Raw genomic sequence first — 20,988 nt, 5'->3', positions numbered from 1 at the left:
TGTGTAACCCAGGCTAAAGAGATGGGTCTTTAATCTAGATTTAAACTGACAGAGTGTGTCTGCCTCCCGAAAAGTGTTAGATTGTTCCAGAGTTTGAGTGCTACATAGGAAAAGGATCTGCCGCCCGCAGTCGATTTTGATATTCTAGGTATTATCAAACGGCCAGAGTTTTGAGAACGCAGTGGACCTGGAGGACTATAGTGTGATAAGAGCTCGCTCAAGTACTGAGGAGCTAAGCCATTCAGGGCTTTATAAGTAATTAACAAGATTTTAAAATCTATCCGATGTTTGATAGGGAGCCAGTGCAGTGTTGACAGAACCGGGCTAATATGGTCATATTTCCTGGTTCTAGTAAGGACTCTAGCTGCTGCATTTTGGACCAATTGTAGTTTGTTGATCAAGCGTGCAGAACAACCACGCAATAAAGCATTACAATAGTCTAACCTTGAGGTCATAAACGCATGAACTAACATTTCTGCATCTGACGTTGAGAGCATAGGTCGCAATTTAGATATGTTTTTGAGATGAAAAAACACAGATGTTAGAAACATGGCTTTCAAATGAAAGATTGCTATCAAACAGCACACCTAGGTTCCTAACTAATGAAGAAGAATTGACAGAGTAGCCATCAAGTGTTAGATAATGTTCTAGGTTATTACATGTGGGGTTTTTAGGTCCGATAATTAACACCTCTGTTTTTTCAGAATTTAGCATTAAAAAATTACTCGTCATCCAATTTTTTATATCAACTATGCATTCCGTTAGTTTCTCAATTTGGTGTGTTTCACCGGGCCGCGAAGAAATATAGAGCTGAGTATCATCAGCATAACAGTGAAAGCTAACACCATGTCTCCTGATAATATCTCCCAAGGGTAACATGTAAAGCGTGAAAAGTAACAGCCCTAGTACTGAGCCTTGAGGTACTCCATAATGCACTTGTGATCGATATGATACCTCTTCATTCACTGTTACGAACTGATGGCGGTCAGATAAGTACGATTCGAACCATGCTAAGGCACTTCCACTAATGCCAACAAAGTTTTCTAGTCTATTCAAAAGAATGTTGTGGTCGATAGTGTCGAACGCAGCGCTAAGATCCAGTAGAACTAATAAAGAGATACAACCACGATCACATGATAGAAGCAGGTCATTTGTAACTCTAATGAGAGCAGTCTCAGTACTATGATACGATCTAAATCCTGACTGGAATTCCTCACAGATATCATTTTTCTCTAAGAAGGAATATGAGGATACTACCTTTTCTAGTATCTTTGACAGAAAAGGGAGATTTGAGATCGGTCTGTAATTAACTAGATTTTTGGGGTCAAGTTGTGGTTTTTTTAATGAGAGGCTTAATAACAGCCAATTTGAAGGTTTTGGGGACATATCCTAATGACAATGATGAATTAATAATAGCCAAAAGAGGACCTATGACTTCTGGAAGCAGCTCTTTTAGTAGTTTAGATGGAATAGAGTCTAACATACATGTTGTTGGTTTAGATGATTTAACAAATTTATACAATTCTTCCTCTCCTACAGTAGAGAATGAATGGAATTGTTCCTCAGGGGATCTATAGTGCGCTATCTGATGCGATACTGTAGCTGACGGCTGCAAGGATACAATTTTATCTCTGATAGTATCGATCTTGGAAGTAAAGTAGTTCATAAAGTCATTACTGCTATGCTCTTGGGAAATGCCAACACCTGTTGATGCTTTATTTTTCGTTCATTTAGTCACTGTATTGAATAAATACCAAGGGTTATGCTTGTTTTCTTCTAGAAGAGACGAAAAGTAATCAGATCTAGCAGTGATTTTTAATGCTTTTCTGTACTATTGACAGTGACAGCGGGCTATATTCCTGCTGCCGACTGTGTGCTTTATATTAATCAAACAACAAAAGACAAAGACAAAATCATTCACTGCTTTTCACAGAAGGTCTTTTGTAGCTTAAATAAGAAACAAATGAAGTTTAATTCTTACAGAGAAGACTGTGCTATTTTATTTTACATTTGATTATTTAATTTCTATAGTAGGCTGTTAACTGAATAATGTAGACTTGCATTAAATTTTGTTTTGGTTATATGGCCCACTAATAATCGTGTTAAATAATCGTGATTACAATATTAACCAAATAATTGTGATTATGATTTTTGTCATAATCGAGCAGCCCTAGCAGCAGCATACATATTTAATTGTTTTGTTTTGTTCTTCCAGCTTTGTTGGGGGGTTATTTTATATGCTATTTGTGCAGCAGCAGTATATCTTAAATACTCACGGCACCGTATCGCCATATGCAAGTTCCTGTACTTCCTTGCAGCAGTAGCAATAATCTACAACTACAGCAATAACCAACAGCAGCGTAGCAGATCTATTCCGCCAAGACCAAATACATTAACATTGTCATATCCATCACCATGCTAAAATCTTCAGAGAGTTGTCATGATTGAAATGATGATCAATGATGGTGATGTGCTGAATCCTGTGATGTGATGGTTTGATGATGATTGGTGATAGAGATGTGATGATGTGTGTGATGTGATGGTTTAATGATGATCAGTGATGGTGATGTGCTGATGTGTGTGGTGTGATGTGATGGTTTAATGATGATCAGTGACGATGATGTGCTGATGTGATGTGATGGTTTGATGATGATTAGTGATAGAGATGTGCTGATGTCTGTGATGTGATGGTTTGATGATGCTTGGTGATAGAGATGTGATGTGTGTAATGTGATGGTTTAATGATGATCAGTGATGATGATGTGCTGATGTGATGTGATGGTTTGAAGATGATTAGTGATAGAGATGTGATGATGTGTGTGATGTGATGGTTTAATGATGATCAGTGATGATGATGTGCTGATGTGATGTGATAGTTTGATGATGATTGGTGATAGTGATGTGATGATGTGTGTGATGTGATGGTTTAATGATGACCAATGATGGTGATGTGCTGATGTGTGTGATTGTCACACCCCTGGACTGTTTTGTTGTGTTTTTGCTCCCCATGTGTTCCCTGTGACCCAGTTTCTGTCTCCCAGTCTGATTGTTAATTTGCTCCAGGTGTGTCATGTTTTCCACTGATTTCTCTGTCTTGATAAGCCCCAGTCCGTTCATTTAGTGTTTGTCGGGTCTACTTGTTGGATGTCGTGTGTTTCCCGTGTTCCTGTTTTGGATTTCCCCCTGTGAGTCCGATATTAAAGAAAGTTCAACGTTTCTCCACATCTCTCTCGTTCCTCCCAGCGAATCGTGACAGAAGACCCGAACCAAATACAGTAACCTCTGTTTGTACCCTCCGTTTGTTTCTTATTTTACCCAGTGCTTTTTGTTTGAATATCGCGTATAGAGCGCCGTCGTCCGAGGACGGCCCTCGAGCGAATTTCACCGCCTTTGTGGAGTGGACACTGGTGAGAAACGGATCTCTGTTCCCCACCTGTTCCCAGGAGAATCTCACCAGTGCCACTCTCGACCCAGTGCCCAGCCCACCATCTCCCTGCTGCGCGGAGCGCATGCCTGAGCCCACCGCTGACGGAGAGCCAGAGCCCGCCGCACGGATCGACAGAGCTGAGGATCGCCGTGGAGCCGGAGCTGCAAATGACGTCAGTCAAGGTGCACGAGCCGGCAACAGCGCCCGCCTTGAGGGAGAACGCCACGGACGGTGTGAGCACGGAGAGGAGCTCCGCCCCCTGCACCGCAGCTGAGGGTGAGCTGAGTATGGCGCGTGGATTGTGCCACAACGAGGGTCGGAAGGCTCCTGTGCCTGCTCCCCGTAAGCGTCCTCCAGATCCTGCGCTTCCAGAGCGCCCTCCAGTGCCCACTCCCCGTAAGCATCCCCCAGAGTCCGCGCCTCCAGAGCGCCCTCCAGTGTTGGCTCCGGGTCCTGAGGTCAGCCATGGAGGTCTGGAGGCTTTCAAATGCCCACCCTCCCACCCACTCCTGCCTCCTCCACCGCTGTCGTCTGGCAGCCCCTCTGCTCGCCCTCAGCCCACCATCTATGCTATGCGAGCTCGGTGGGACTACCATTCTCCAGCGTTGCCGTGGTCGGATTTTCCCTTGACTCCGCCTCCAGCCTCCGAGGCCCGGACTCCGCCTTGGCCCGTTGACCCGTCAGCTCCACCATGGCTCCTAGCTCCCTCCTCTCCACCGTGGCCCGGTAGTCCACTAGCTCTGCCGGGTTCCCTCGTCCCTCCGGCTCCACCTTGGTCTGGCGTCGACCATCCTCCACTCTTCCAGCTTCGCCTTGTCCCTTCGTCCCTCCGGCTCCGTCAGGCTCCTTCATCCCCTCGGCTCCTCCTCTCTCCTCTGTCGCTCCGGCTCCACCGCAGCCTCCCGTATCCACTCCTCTGCATCGGTCGCCGGCACCATCTGCTCCGCCTAGGACCCCCACTCTCCTCCATGGCTCCTCCCCCCCGTCGACTCCACTGTGGGCCATCATGGTTGTGGCCTGGGTCCTGCTGGGCGCCTCCTGCTCCGGATCCCTCCTGTCTCCTCCCTGGCTCCTCCCTGGTCTCTGTCAGCCGGCCCCCTCCCAGGTGTCCATCCTCCTCCTGAGCCTCTGCCTTTGTTCCCCCCCTCCCCCCCTCTGTTCCACAGTGCGAGGACGCACCTTCCGGGAGGGGGGGAGTAATGTCACACCCCTGGACTGTTTTGTTGTGTTTTTGCTCCCCATGTGTTCCCTGTGACCCAGTTTCTGTCTCCCAGTCTGATTGTTAATTTGCTCCAGGTGTGTCTTGTTTTCCCCTGATTTCTCTGTCTTTATAAGCCCCAGTCCGTTCAGTTAGTGTTTGTCGGGTCTACTTGTTGGATGTCGTGTGTTTCCCGTGTTCCTGTTTTGGATTTCCCCCAGTGAGTCCGATATTAAAGAAAATTCGACGTTTCTTCACGTCTCTCTTGTTCTTCCCAGCGAATCGTGACAGTGATGGTCTGATGATGATTGGTGATAGTCATGTGATGATATGTGTGATGTGATGGTTTTATGATGATTGCTGATAGTCATGTGATGATGATCAGCGATGTTGATGTGCTGATGTGATGTGATGGTTTGATGATCATTGGTGATAGTGATGTGATGATGTGTGATGCTTTCATGATGATCAGTGATGGTGATGTGCTGAAGTGATATGATGGTTTGATGATTGGTGATAGTGATGTGATAATGTGTGTGATGTGATGGTTTAATGATGATCAATGATGGTGATGTGCTGATGTGTGTGATGGTCTGATGATGATTGGTGATAGTCATGTGATGATATGTGTGATGTGATGGTTTTATGATGATTGCTGATAGTCATGTGATGATGATCAGCGATGTTGATGTGCTGATGTGATGTGATGGTTTGATGATCATTGGTGATAGTGATGTGATGATGTGTGTGATGCTTTCATGATGATCAGTGATGGTGATGTGCTGAAGTGATATGATGGTTTGATGATTGGTGATAGTGATGTGATAATGTGTGTGATGTGATGGTTTAATGATGATCAATGATGGTGATGTGCTGATGTGTGTGATGGTCTGATGATGATTGGTGATAGTCATGTGATGATATGTGTGATGTGATGGTTTTATGATGATTGCTGATAGTCATGTGATGATGATCAGCGATGTTGATGTGCTGATGTGATGTGATGGTTTGATATTGATAGGTGATAGTGATGTGCTGATTGCTGATGTGTGTATTGTGTTTTGTGCTCAGAATCCTGTGAATCCTGCAATGGATTTCACTCAGACACCGCCGGGAATGTTGGCACTAGACAACATGCTTTACCTTGCCAAAGTGCATCAGGACACATATATCAGAGTAAGAACACACATCCATAACTCTCATGTCTTTTGTTTTCTATGTATTTTCTCAAGCACAGTGTCCTCTTTGTAATTGTTGAGTAAATGTAATTATGTAAAACAGGGTCAGCTATAATAATTACACTACAATAATAATAGTAATGTTATAATATTGTATTATTCTCCCAGATGACCCTTTATATATCTTGTATCACTTTTCAAGGAACAAAAGTTCATTGATTATTTATCCTTTCTTTTCAGTGGAACATGTGGTGTGGTGCTGCTCATGCGCTTGTGTCTTTTGTGTTACACTTTCCCCTTCCTCTTCTCCCTTCTTTTTCCTATGTCCTCTTTCGCCTTTTCTATTGATAAAAGCATATAATAATAAAATAGCAAAAGATAAAAATGATCCACATGTCAGTGGCCTATACATACTGTGGCTTTGTTTTGCAGATTGTTCTAGAAAACTGCAGTCGAGAAGATAAACATGAGTGTCTGTTTGGCCGCTCTGCCATTGAGCTGACACGCATGCTGTGTGATATTCTACAGGTTGGAGAACTGCGTAAGTATTCTTCAATCTTTCCGATTCCTCAGTTCACTGATGAATGAGTTGGACTTTGTTCGGAGGCTCAATTAGAGCAGCTTTAGAGGTGATCCACAGTGATTTCCACCTGAAAATGATCATTATTATTCTCTCATCATTCACTCATCCTACAGACATTATTGCTGTAATCCAGAGTAGGGGTATGTGATATTGACAAAAAATTATATCTCTGAAAGGCCACCTATTATGCAAAATCCACTTTTACATGGTGTTTGGACATAAATGTGAGTTGGCAGTGTGTAAACACAATCACCCTACAATAATAAAAATCCACCCACTCATTTTTTAATCCCCTTTAAACCAAGTCAGTCTCACTTGGCTTGCCGTTTTCATTCTCATGCAGTGTGACGTCACATTGCCTAGGGTCGGGCCACAGGGGTTGATTGACAGCTCTGATTTGCCATAGTTTCCGCTTACAGTTTTCTGTAAGCTGTCCTCCATTTTCTCTGCGCTTGAGCTCTGTAACATCAACAATGTCTCGCAAGCAATCCCCGTGCTCTGTGTTTGAATGTAAGACTGAACATAAGAGTCTTTATTTTCTCCCAATATCCAAGCTGTTGAGGACGCTGTGGATTACTTTCATTTTTCAAGGTTATGCACCTCAAAATCTACCTAAATACGTGTATCACTCCAGACTCCTTTGTGAATGTCATATCGTTATAGTTATCGTTAACGTTTTAACCGTATTTGTGTGCTTGCATTAAGTATTATTAACTGATCAGCACTGCGCTTGTGATGTTGTTCATGTCGTGCGAGATTCGTTTGGTAGCGTGGTCGCGCAGCTCAGTCAATTGATCCACACCGATGACAGGTCAGCGCGGCGCGAGCTCTGTAACATCGCGCTGTTTCATCCCACTTTCAGTGCATTTGGCTTCCCAAATGTTCAGCTAAACACCGGTTCTCTCGCTCTCACTTATGTTGCTTCTACCGGCTATTTATCGCTGTAGATACGCAATGCAGTGAGCCGTATACACGACGCCTTCTTCTGGAGATGGGGTGGGAATATGCAGCTCATTTGCATTTAAAGCGATAAACTCCAAATCAGCTCTTTTTTTAGACACACCCCAAAAATGACGTTTTCCAGCTGTTATAATAAATGACCTGTTAGGTATTTTGGGCTGAAACTTCACTGACATATTCTGGGGACACCTAAGACCAATATTACATCTTGTAAAAAGTGGCATAATAGGTGCCCTTTAAGGACTACCATGGACAGCTGACTCCTAAAGTTTTGATGTTCTTCATATTCTGTGTGGTGGTCAGTTCACAGCAGCGATATAAATTAATCTTTTAATTTCCAAAAAGTTTATTTTGAGCTTTTATGGGCATTTTTACCTTTTATAAAGCCTTTTTTTCTTCTAAAAGTGTGCATTATCTTTTTAGTCAAATTCTTACATTTAATTAGTTAATTAGAATAATAAGACATTTGGGCTGTTACCAAGCAAAAATCAGTATCAAAAAAATTTATCTTTGCAATGCAAAGGAAACACAGAAGCTGTGGATTTACACTCTGTTTAATGCAGCTTAGAGGGACATGGGATGCTTTAAGTTACAAATTCATAAATAATGTTTATGTGTTTTTTATATTTTAAACATTAAACCTTGAATACTGATGTTTGAAATTATTTACAAAAATGAAAAGATACAGTGGCATGCGAAAGTTTGGGCAGCCCTGGTCAAAATTTCTGTTAAAGGGGTCATATGATGCAATTTCTTGTTTTCCTTTTCTTTAAAGTGTTATGTAGCTGTTTGTGCATATATAAGATCTGCAGAGTTACAAAGTTCAAAGTCTCCCACAAAAGGATTTATTCTATCTAAAAGAGAAGGCTGATCCAGACCGGGCTAAAACGCCTCATTCAAACACGCCCCCACATGTCTACATCATGATGTGGAAATATTTGCATAATGCAGCCCAAATGTGCACGCAAAGAAAGAAAGTGTGCTTTCAGTAACCACAGTAGTGTTAGTGCGAAAGAAAAAGCACTTTATTTGGCCTTCCGAAAGTAGATGCAATTAGGAATCATTGGTTAAGATTTGTTTACAACAGAACAGCACAACCCAAATGTTCGAATTTGTGGAACGCATTTTATTGATGACAGTTTCATGAACCTAGGAGAGTACAAGGCTGGCTGTGCACAAAGGCTATTTAAAAAAAAAAAAAAAAAAAAGGGTCAATTCCGACTTTGTGAATCAGAAACTGTAAGTATGTTTTGTTATTAGTTTAAGTATTTGCTATTGACTGTTCAAATGCGGAGTTTTGCGCAGTGTAGATTAACGCGTCGTGTGTGTGTGTGAGGGGAACAGGGACACATCACAGCCCGTCAGAAATCATAGCACGTCAACTGTCTTAACCGCGGCTTGTGTACTGCAAATACATACGAGCATCATCACTGTGTGTGTCACTCGACTCTGTTCCCTTTTCGGGCTTGAACTGATGGTAAATTAAGGACATTTATTAACTGTCTTTATATTTACTTTGAAAGCTGAAGCTTGCGATTATGGTAAGGGGTGTTACATTTCTGATGCTGCTTGTGGTGTTCGGCCAATCACAATGCACAGGGTCAGCTGGCCAATGAAAGCAGACTGTGCTTTTTGGGGCTTTGTAGAAAACTACGCGTTTGAGAGAGGCAGGGCATAGAGGAACTACAGTAGTGTACAGTATTTGAAAAATAATGTGTTTTTTGAACATTAAAGCATGTCAACACATTCTGTTACACCAAATACACAGAATAATGATATTTAAAAATAGCATCATATGACCTTTAATGTGAACAGTTAAGATAGCCTATTCTTTTTTCTTTTCTTTTTTTCATCCTTTATATTTTCAAAATAACAGGAAAGGAAAAGGGCCTGCAGCAAAAGTCTGGGCACCCTGCATAGTTAGTACCTAGTAGCACCCCCTTTGCCAAGTATCACAGCTTGTAAATGCTTTTTGTAGTCAGTCAAGAGTCTTCCAGTTCTGTGAGATTCCTGGGCCGTCTTGCACAAACTGCTCTTTTGAGGTCTATCCACAGATTTTCAGTGATGTTTAGGTCAGGAGACTGTGAGGGTCATGGCAAAACCTTCAGCTTGCGCCTCTTGAGGTAGTCCATCGTGGATTTTGAGGTGTGTTTAGGATCATTATCTATTTGTAGAAGCCATCCTCTTTTCAACTTCAGCTTTTTTACAGATGGTGTTATGTTTGCTTCCAGAATTTTTTGGAATTTAATTGAATCCATTTTTCCCTCCACCTGTGAAATGTTCCTCGTGCCATTGGCTGCAATACAACCCCAAAGCATGATCAATCCACTACCATGCTTAACAACTGGACTGGTGTTCTTTTCATTAAATTCTGTGCCCTTTGTTCTCCAAACTTACCTTTGCTCATTGCTGCCAAAGAGTTCTGTTTTAACCTCATCGCTCCACTGGACTTTTTTCCAAAATGCATCAGGCATGTGTAAATGTTCTTTTGCAAAATTCAGACGCTGAATTTTGTGGTGAGAACGCAGGAGAGGTTTTCTTCTGATGACTCTTCCATGAAGGCCATATTTGTGCAGGTTTCACTGAACAGTTGAACAGTGTACCACAACTCCAGAGTCTGCCAAATCTCCCTGGAGGTCTTTTGCAGTCAAACGGGGGTTCTGGCTTTTCTAGCAATCCTACGAGCAGTTCTCTCTGATATTTTTCTTGGCCTTCCAGACCGTATCTTGACCTCCACTGTTCCTGTTAACTGCCATTTCTTAATTACATTCCGAACTGAGGAAATCTGAAAACACTTTGCTATCTTCTTATAGCCTTCTCCTGATTTGTGGGCGTCATTTTCAGAGTGTTAGGAAACTGCTTAGAGGAACCCATGGCTGTCGATTGTTGGGACAAGGTTAGAGGAGTCTGGGTATTTATAAAGCTTTGAAATTTGTATAACCTGGCCTTTCCTGACGATGACTGTGAACCAGCCATGACCCTAAAAGGCTAATTAAGGTCTGATACCTTGGTCAAAGTTATCTGAGAGCTCAAGTCTACTGGGGTTCCCATTCTTTTGCAGGGTGCTGCTTTCTCCTTTTTCACTCTAAAATTGTAGAAAACAAAAACAATGCTCTGATATTGCTTAAAATATAGCAAAAGAGTGTTTAACTTTATGCCTTTTGGAGATTATTTCATCTTCCACTTGCTTAACTGTTCACATTAACAGAAATTTTGACCAGGGGTGTCCAAACTTTCGCATGCCACTGTACATTAAGTGTGAAATTAAAACTGCCAGTAGGTGGCAGCAAGTCACTGTTAATAAGTGAGTCATTGTGATTGAAACAAATCATTTAAATGGTCGATTCATTCAGAAACTAAACACCATCATGTTGCTTGGAGACGCAAAATGGTGCTTTGTTTGGAATTAATTTTGTTGGTGAAATAGAGCAAAAACAGGCAATGTGGTATCTAAAATGTAAGTCTTAATATTTATATCTTTTTAACTGAACTGTTGTATAAAATCAATATCATATTTTTGACCCTGGACCACAAAACCCATTGATGTATGGTTTGTTAGGATAGGAAGAGCAAACAACAGCATGCACATCGATCTCAAATGAGTGCTCGACTAAAAAAACAAGTAGAAGCATATTAGAAATGCAAAGTCGGCAACACCACTGTCACGGATCAGTCAGGCCCTTCACCCCACCAATCACAGCGTTCCAGGTCACCAGAGTACTAATCACCCGCACCTGCACCAAATCACCTCAGTAATCAACCCGGCTACTTAAATCAGCACCACTCACACTACACCGTCCGATCTCGTTGATTGCTACGTGGACTCTCATCTCAAGAAAAACTAAGATATCCTTACCTTCCTAAGACTTACCTTTTAAGATCCATTCCTGTTGTTCTCCATTTGCCTCTTGTCTTCCCCTTCCAGATCCTTCGTCGACGGTGTCTAAGTGTGAGTCTGTGTGGTTCCCCTCGTCTCGTCTTCCTAAACCTGCTGAAACAAGAAACCAGTCATTCACGGATTGTCATTGCACCTTTTGAATACTCACTTCAATAAACTCACCTTTGTTTACACTCACCTTTGGGTCCGGCTCTGACCATAACAGAAGATCGGACCAAACCGACAACACCACGATGAGCACTACGGACCCATTCCAGGAGCTGGTGGATTCCATCAAAAAGGTACTGCTACAGCGACCCACACCACCAGCTCCACCATCTCCACCATCACCACAACCACCTCCAACGATCACCAATCCTTCCTCACAGATCATACTCGCCAGTCCCATGGGCCGCCCAACACCCTTCTCTGGTTTGGCTGAGGAATGCGATGGCTTTTTAATGCAATGCACATTAACCATCAATCTTCACCCCCACGTCTTTACCACAGATCAAGCAAAGATCGCTTTCATCGTGACATCCCTTACAGGACCTGCGCTGAAATGGGCGGAGTCCATCCTCAATCAAGCCGGCCCCGCGACACACAGCTTCGCCAACTTCATTCATCACTTCAAGGAAGTGTTCAGCAGTTCGCCAGGGGATTCCTCCGTGGGGGAGAAATTATATCATCTTCGTCAGGGTAATCAAACCATACATCAATATGCATTGCAATTCCGCACTCTCGCTGCAGCCAGTGGTTGGAACGAGCCATCCCTTCTTACAGCCTTTCGACAGGGGCTCGAACCCCGCTTATGCACCCACTTGAGTTCATACGACGACACCTTTGGACTGGAAAGATTCATTCAACTGGCCATTCGATGTTCCAATCGGTTACAGTCATGCTCCCAGGATCCATTCTCAGCCATACGCCCTCGCCGAGCCCTGGTGAGTTCTGTACTCCTCTCTTTTCATGAATACAAACCTCTGTCCACCCATGCGCTGCTTACTGCCGGTTCCCATATGATTACAGTTACCGTCCTCCTCGACTCTGGCTCAGCGGGCAACTTCATCGCAGGATACCTCCTCCGGCAGCTCCGACTCCCTACCTCGACCACGGCGACCGCCTATGCGGTACAATCCATAACTGGAACGCCCATCACAAGACGTTCCGTCCGCCGCAGCGCTAGGCCAATTCGGCTACAAATTGGGCAGCTACATCAAGAGGAGTTGCATTTGTTGGTTCTGGAGGGTTCCACGGTGGATATCATCTTGGGTCGTCCGTGGCTGGTGCAGCACAATCCCCATCTCTCCTGGCGGACAGGAGATGTCCTAAAGTGGGGTGAAAAATGTTTTCCTCAATGCTTCCCCAATTTACCACAGCCTTTACGACGAGCCCAGGAAGTGATACCGGTCCTCACCACCTCCATAGAAAGCCCTAAAGAAAAGTTATCCATCGAAATCCCTACCTGTTATTCCCACTTTAGCGACGTCTTCTGTCCGAAGAGGGCTGCCCAGCTACCACCTCACCGGCCATGGGACTGCGCGATCGATCTCATTCCGGGTGAGCCTGTACCTAGAGGAAGGATCTATCCCTTATCCCCACCGGAGCAAAAGGCCATGGAGGAGTACATTGAGGAGGCTTTACAACAAGGTTACATCATTCCATCTACCTCCCCTGCTGCTTCCAGCTTCTTTTTTGTGGCCAAGAAGGACGGTGGCCTACGACCCTGCATCGACTACCGTAAGCTCAATGACATCACCATCAAGTACCGATATCCCCTTCCCCTTGTCCCAGCAGCTTTGGAACAACTCCGCAGCGCCACCATCTTCACCAAACTGGACCTCCGCAGCGCCTATAATCTCATCCGGATACGAGAGGGAGATGAGTGGAAGACTGCTTTCGTCACGCCTACCGGCCACTACGAATATAGAGTTATGCCGTATGGACTTGTCAACGCTCCCTCCGTATTCCAAGGATTCATCCACGAAGTGCTCCGGGAGTTCCTACATAGATTTGTGATTGTATATATAGATGACATCCTCATCTACTCCCGGAGCCAGACCGAACATCGCCATCACGTTGCGGAGGTCCTCCAACAGCTCAGAAAGTTCCAACTTTACCTCAAGGCAGAAAAATGTTTATTCCACCAACCCTCCGTCCACTTCCTAGGATACATCATCGATCAGCGTGGCGTCCGCATGGACAAGGGAAGGTGGAAGCAGTCACCTCCTGGCCCACACCATCCACTGTTAAAGAATTACAAAGATTTCTCGGATTCTCAAACTTCCACCGAAGGTTCATTGCCAACTACAGCACCGTCACCAGTCCCCTCACAGATCTGCTCAAAGGTTCACCAAAAACGCTCTCCTGGAACCCGAGAGCCCAAGACGCCTTCAACAGACTCGAACATGCCTTCACCAATGCACCTCTCCTCACTCACCCCGATCCGGAACTACCCTTTGTGGTAGAAGTGGATGCCTCCACCACGGGAGTAGGCGCCGTCCTATCTCAGCAGCAGGGGAAGCCTCCCAAACTCCATCCATGTGCCTATTTCTCCTGCAAACTAAGCCCGGCGGAAAGGAATTACGACATCAGCAACCGAGAACTCTTGGCCATCAAGCTCGCCTTAGAGGAATGGAGGCACTGGTTGGAGGGGTCCAAACATCCATTCACCGTCCTAACCGATCACAAGAACCTACAATACCTCCGTGACGCAAAACGACTCAACCCCCGACAAGCCAGATGGGCCCTATTTTTTACCAGATTCCACTTCCAGATCACCTACCGACCCGGCACCAAGAACACCAAGGCAGATGCCCTCTCTCGTATACACACCCCGGACGATAACTATGAGGAACCTGAGACCATTCTCCCCACCAAACTCATCACTAATCCCATTCAATGGACCTCTCCACCAGCCGCATCTAATACTCCTCCAGCCAATCCGCCGGGCTGTCCACAACACCTTCAGTATGTTCCTCGCCTTCAACTTAACCAACTCATTAAAACCACTCATACCTCCCTAGGTACAGGCCACCCAGGGGCCAACGCCACTCTCTCGCTGCTACGCAATCGCTTCTGGTGGCCCAACATGGCCAGGGATGTGAGAAGGTTTGTGCAAGGCTGCCCGGACTGTGCCATCTCCAAAAGCCCCCGTCATCTCCCTACCGGTAAACTCCATCCACTACCCATACCTCAACGCCCTTGGTCACACCTAGGAGTTGATTTCATAACTGACCTCCCCGAGTCAGACGGGAAGACCTGTGTCTTTGTCATAGTGGATCGATTCTCCAAATTCTGCCGACTACTCCCCCTAACTGGTCTCCCCACAGCACTTCAAACAGCCGAATTGCTCTTCAACCACGTCTTCCGCTATTATGGTCTCCCGGAGGACATAGTGTCAGACCGTGGACCCCAATTCGTTTCAAGAGTCTGGAAAGCATTCTTCTCTCTCTAGGTGTGACCGTCAGCCTTTCCTCAGGATATCATCCACAGTCCAATGGGCAGACCGAGCGCAAGATCCAGGAAGTGGGGAGATTCCTGAGAACCTTCTGCCACGGCCACCAGAACTCCTGGAACCAGTTCCTAGGCTGGGCCGAGTACGCCCAAAACTCGTTACGCCAACACCCAACTGGACTCACTCCCTTCCAGTGCGTACTCGGTTTCCAGCCTCCCCTATTCCCTTGGTCAGGAGAACCATCTGACGTCCCCGCCGTCGACCACTGGTTCCGGGAGAGCGAGAGGGTCTGGAACGCCGCACACCATCAGCTCCAGCAGGCAGTGCGCAGGCAGCGAATGACAGCCGACATCAGAAGAAGTGACAATCCTGATTACCAACCCGGTCAAAAAGTATGGTTATCCACCAAAGACATCAGACTGCGCCTGCCTTGCCGCAAATTGAGTCCCAGATTCGTTGGCCCCTTCACTATCCTGGAACGCATAAACCCTGTCACCTATAAACTTCAGCTACCACCACAATACCGCATTCACCCAACATTTCACGTATCCTTACTTAAACCCTTCTCTCCTCCCATCTCCACAAGGCCTGACCAGAATGAGGAACCCCCTCTCCCGCTCTTAATGGACGAAGGAACTGTCTACCAAGTCAAAGAGATTCTGGAATCCCGGCGTCGTGGTGGAAAACTCGAATATCTCGTGGACTGGGAAGGTTACGGCCCGGAGGAACGATCCTGGGTACCCAGAGACGATATCCTTCAAGAGTTCCATTTGACTCATCCCGATCGTCCAGCACCCCGAGGCAGGGGCAGACCACCGCGACGCCGAGGTCGGCCCTCAGGAGCGGGCCGTGGAGAGGGGGGTACTGTCACGGATCAGTCAGGCCCTTCACCCCACCAATCACAGCGTTCCAGGTCACCAGCGTACTAATCACCCGCACCTGCACCAAATCACCTCAGTAATCAACCCGGCTACTTAAACCAGCACCACTCACACTACACCGTCCGATCTCGTTGATTGCTACGTGGACTCTCATCTCAAGAAAAACTAAGATATCCTTACCTTCCTAAGACTTACCTTTTAAGATCCATTCCTGTTGTTCTCCATTTGCCTCTGTTGTCTTCCCCTTCCAGATCCTTCGTCGACGGTGTCTAAGTGTGAGTCCGTGTGGTTCCCCTCGTCTCGTCTTCCTAAACCTGCTGAAACAAGAAACCAGTCATTCACGGATTGTCATTGCACCTTTTGAATACTCACCTTGCTTGGACTCACTTAAATAAACTCACCTTTGTTTACACTCACCTTTGGGTCCGGCTCTGACCATAACAACCAAAGCTCCAAAAGTATCAAAGAAATTTATTTTAAAAAATTTGCATAGTGTGTTACATTTCGAGCACACATGCTCTTCATCAGACAAGTGAACAACACTGAAATGCCTCTTTATACCTCCAGGTGATCAAAGGTCACATGACCTAACACAATATTACCATAATAATAATAATACCCAAACAAATAAACCAAAACAATAACATATCAGTCAAGAAAAAAAGAAAGAAAAGAAAAACAGAACATATAAAACTATGCAAAATAACAAAATACAATTCTCAATCTACAATTCAACATCATTAATTGATACCTGCCTACGTACATAAATTCAACCAGTATCATCAAACCCTTTATTAGAGCTGTAATAAAAAGCCATATAAATAGATAGGTATTTCATATTTAAAGAAATGGACTAATATCAAAGTCCTCATTCAATCCTCTCGGGGACAACGTATCTAATGTAAAAATCCAAAAAGCCTCACGTTGTAAAAGTAATTTATTAATATCACCACCGCGCCGTGGACACTTGACTACCTCTATTCCTATGTACTGAAGAGTGGAAACGGAGTGTCTCGAATTTGCAAAATTCTGAGCTACTGGACTCTTTGGATTGCGATGTCTAATTGCACACCGATGTTCAGAAATACAAATTTTCAAAGGTCTACTAGTCTTACCAACATAACATAAGCCACAAGGGCAACGCAACAAATAAATAACATTAGCCGTCTTACACGAAATCGTACCCCGAATTTTAGGATAGGACAATATTTAGCCGAGATACAACTATTTGAAAATCTGTAATCTGAGGGTGTGAAAAAATCTAAATATTGAGAAAATCGCCTTTAAAGTTGTCCAAATTAAGTTCTTAGCAATACATATTACTAATCAAAAATTAAGTTTTGACATATTTACAGTAGGAAATTTACAAAATATCTTCATGGAACGTAATCTTTACTTAATGTCCTAATGATTTTTGGCATAAAAGAAAAATCAAAAATTTTGACCCATACAATGTATTTTTGGCTATTGCTACAAATATACCCCAGCGACTTAAAACTGGTTTTGTGGTCCAGGGTCACATTTGTAATCATGCTGAATTTTGGAGAAGAAAACAGCACTTTTCAACTGATATTCTTTAACTATTTGCAATTATATAAATACATACATTTTCTGCCCCTATATCTGAACTGTAAATGCGCATGCGCATTAGTCTAACCTACTAGTCTTGATCACGTAATGTAAATGTGTACTCTGTGTTATTTCTGTTTTTTGCGATATACTCGGTAATGTAAAATCGCACATTGTTAAAACAACAATTATGATATTATGGCAGATGATATATATCGCACACCCCTAATCCAGAGGTCTTCAACCCTGCTCGTGGGCAGGCCCGGATTAACACAGTGTAGTGCCCTAGGGTGACCACATATGAAGTGCCACCCCCTCAAAAATTCAGGAGCACCTTCTGATCAATAACAAAAATTAGCCTTCCCATTACAAGGTAATATTTGACTCCTTAAAGTGATTTACAGGGGCATTTTTTGTAATGCCATTTGTTTCCCTTAATTTTATTAAAGGTAGCCTATGTCATTGTCAAATTCAAAAACATTTTTCCAAAATTTCTAATCAGGTTAATTCATAAATGAAACATAAATGTGTTTGAATGGAGACGCGCAGCTGCTCAGCTGTGACTGTTTGAAACTATTTTCCTTTACAAAATAGAGCAAAATCAGGCAATATTGTTAAAGTCATACAATGTACATCACTTTATATTAACTTATATGCCACATTGATGGCTCAGGAAGGTGTAATTGTTCAAATAACATATTGTTTCATTTTAAAATATTAAAAAAAAAATTGTAACCCTAATGTGTATTTCAATTGTAATATTTCTTTAAAGTCTAGGGACAGAAAAGTGGACGTTTCTGTAGAATGACCCTTATTGTTCTTTGAACCGTTGTATTAATTTAATATCACATTTGCAAACTCCTTAATAATCTTTAAAAGCTGTTACTCACTTCAGTTCATCGCAATCTCACAAAGCTCCACTATAATCAATGAAGCTCTCTACACTGCACAACGAATCTCTTATTTACACCTTCTACACTTTGTTTGTTATGGAGAGGATTTGTAAGCGTGCATAACTCAGCAATGAACAAAAGTATTTTGAGCAGTGAGTGGATTCTGATTAACATTGCATTCAAGGAATCAACATATGTCTGCGATACATTAGGCCCACTCACCGCTGCACAAACACGCAAGTAGAAATCTTTGAAGCTCCTCTCAGCGCAAACACAAATAGCCTGTGCTGATCGGGTTAGTCATACAGGTGCTCCTAAATATTTTTTGATAGTCGCACGCAGTACTTTTCAGTCGCCCTGTATAGCCCTGGCTATGTGTCGTGATATTTTCTCTTTTTTTTTTTTTTTAAATTTACGTTTCGCACAACCGCCAAGTCGATGCTGCCTATCCATTTGTGAATAAATATGCTCGACTCCGACTGTGGGAGGGGGCAAATACACTGGGACCTGACCCAATTGTAATTCTTTATATGCGTGCATATATTTGATATTCTCTCTGTATATATATTGTATCATTAACTGTTCATTTTCTATGCATCTGTATCTCTTCCAGCAAAATAATATACAAAACATGAAAAATATTTTAAAGGTCTTGTCATTATCGTAATCACTTGGTGCCCCCCTATTGGCTGGTGCCCCAGGGCACTCGCCCAATCCCGTCTATGGATAATCCGGCCCTGCTCGTGGGGACCCACTGTCCTGCAGAGTTCAGCTCCAACCCTAATCAAACACCTGAACCAGTTAGTTAAGCTTATCAGGATCACTTGAAAATACACAGGCAGGTGTGATGGAGCAGACTGGATATTGGATGACATTAAAACTTTTGCCAGATTCACACAGAAAGTTTATTCCACTTTCTGTGTGAAGCAGGCAAAAGTTTTAATGTCATCCAATATCCAGTTTCGTTACACTTTTAACTGTGATTTTTGCACTGTGAAAAATGTTTCTGTAATGTGTGTGTGTTTCTGTGATGTACTGTGACAGTCATATAAAGAGAGGCTTGTGGAAATGAAGATGTAAACTTGTCTCGTCTCTGCAGCGAATGAAGGGTGTAACGACTTCCATCCCATGTTTTTTACCCACGAGCGTGCTTGGGAAGAGTTTTTCTGCATCTGCATACAGCTGCTCAATAAGACATGGAAAGAAATGAGGGCCACTGCAGAAGATTTCAACAAGGTGCGTGTTAGTGAGAGTGTCTGCTAGAGGACAGACAGTTTCATGTACGTGTGTTTGTGTCAGCGAACACTCTGTGTGTTTGTATTTTAGGTGATGACGGTGGTGCGGGAGCAAATCACTAGAGCTCTGGCCATGAAACCGCCGTCTCTGGAGCAACTGCGGGTCAAACTGCGCAGTCTAAGCTACTCAGAGATCCTGCGTCTGCGTCAGTCAGAGAGAATGAGTCAGGATGACTTCCAGTCACCTCCTATAATGTGAGTAAAGAGCAACTGCATCAGTAAGCTGTGTTCAAGATCAAGGATCTCCTAATCAGTCAATCATGTAGTTATAAACCTCTAATGCATTGAGGTCTATTGAAGGAAATTAAACCAAATTATAGGTCTTTATGATTTTTAAAGTAAGCATGAAATGGAGTGATGTGGGGTTGGACCTACAACTCTCACCCTGTGATTAGAAGCATAATTTCTCATTACATGGTTTCTATGGGTTTTAAAAAATGTCTACCCTTCCACAATTGAAGGCCTTCAAAGTTCTTAAATCAGAGCAGAAAGTATTAAATTCATAGGCATGTCATGAAATCTTGGATGCACTACAAAAATGATGTTCTTTCTCAGTGGTTTTGTTTTCCAATACAAATACCTAAACATCCTTAAATCCAGTGTTGGGGAGTAACAGTTACTGAGAAAAAAATGTGTAATTAAATTACAGTTACTTATTAAATGGTAACGATTACAAAGGGGGTTACATCTGAATATTTTCTGTAAAAAGCTAGGATATGTTGAATATTCATTTGTTGCTTTGCCTGTTTTCCATGTGCACAATTCTTCCAGCCATTTAAAGGCTGTTTAGTGAAGCAATGCTGTTCTGATGCTTCTGATTGGTTCTCTTGTTTGAAATTGCCGCTGAAAGCTTTAGGCTACAACCTGTCTAAGGCTACGTTTACACACTGCAGGCAAATGTGGCCCAAATATGATTATTTTGCTCATATGTGACTCAGATCTGTTTTTGTCATGACGGTGTGAACAGCACAAACCGCATGGAATCTGATCTTTTCTATTCCGATTTGTGCCACTTCCATATGTGGTACTAAATCCGATACATCTCAGATCCGATACATCACAGTGTGAACAGTCATGCTGGATTTCATGCAGCTTTTACGTTACTCTAGATCGACATTCGTCATAATTCCTCGCTGACAGGAGACACTTCAAAGATTTTTACATAACCAAAGTTATCAAGACAGTTGCGAAAGGTAATCAGTGGAAGTGTGATGTGTCAGAACTCATAAGAATTACAGTGACAACTCTATATACAAACTGTCACGAATCCTGTCCATGAACTTCCATTCACCCTCCACCAGAGGTCACTCGCTCACCACATGGACTTTCACACCACACATCACAATGGACTCCAATTCCCATCATCCATTACTGATCACAGCTGTCACCAATCACTCATTGCACTAATCACACGCACACCTGATCCTACGCACACACTGATCACATACCTTATTTAAACCCTGGACTTTCCTTCCGTCACTGCCGAGTATTTTATGCATTATCGCTGCCCTACAGAGCCTGTTAGTTTTCCTAGTCTAGTCTAGTCTAGTCTAGTCTAGTCTAGTCTAGTCTAGTCTAGTCTAGTCTAGTCTAGTCTAGTCTTGCCTTGCCTTGCCTAGCCTTGCCTTTGTCGGATTGTGTTTTCCCCTGCCTGGACTATTGCTGACGTT

The 20,988-nt window shown here is 43.5% G+C and overlaps 1 protein-coding gene across 5 annotated transcripts in view; it reads left to right on the top strand.

The window, feature by feature from the left end:
* The window catches only part of elmo2 (engulfment and cell motility 2), a 92,057-nt gene that overhangs the window by 43,321 nt on the left and 27,748 nt on the right, over positions 1–20,988 (top strand). For all 5 annotated transcript variants that reach the window (XM_058791137.1, XM_058791138.1, XM_058791136.1 and 2 more), the window contains 4 exons: positions 5,697–5,801; positions 6,236–6,344; positions 19,123–19,259; positions 19,350–19,513. In XM_058791137.1, coding sequence (XP_058647120.1) covers positions 5,697–5,801; positions 6,236–6,344; positions 19,123–19,259; positions 19,350–19,513 — 515 coding nt within the window. The remainder of the gene's footprint in view (positions 1–5,696; positions 5,802–6,235; positions 6,345–19,122; positions 19,260–19,349; positions 19,514–20,988) is intronic.

Source organism: Onychostoma macrolepis, chromosome 11, assembly GCF_012432095.1.
Source record: "Onychostoma macrolepis isolate SWU-2019 chromosome 11, ASM1243209v1, whole genome shotgun sequence".
NCBI lineage: Eukaryota > Metazoa > Chordata > Actinopteri > Cypriniformes > Cyprinidae > Onychostoma > Onychostoma macrolepis.
Note: the sequence above shows the minus strand (reverse complement) of the source record. Positions and strands in the feature narration are given on the sequence as shown.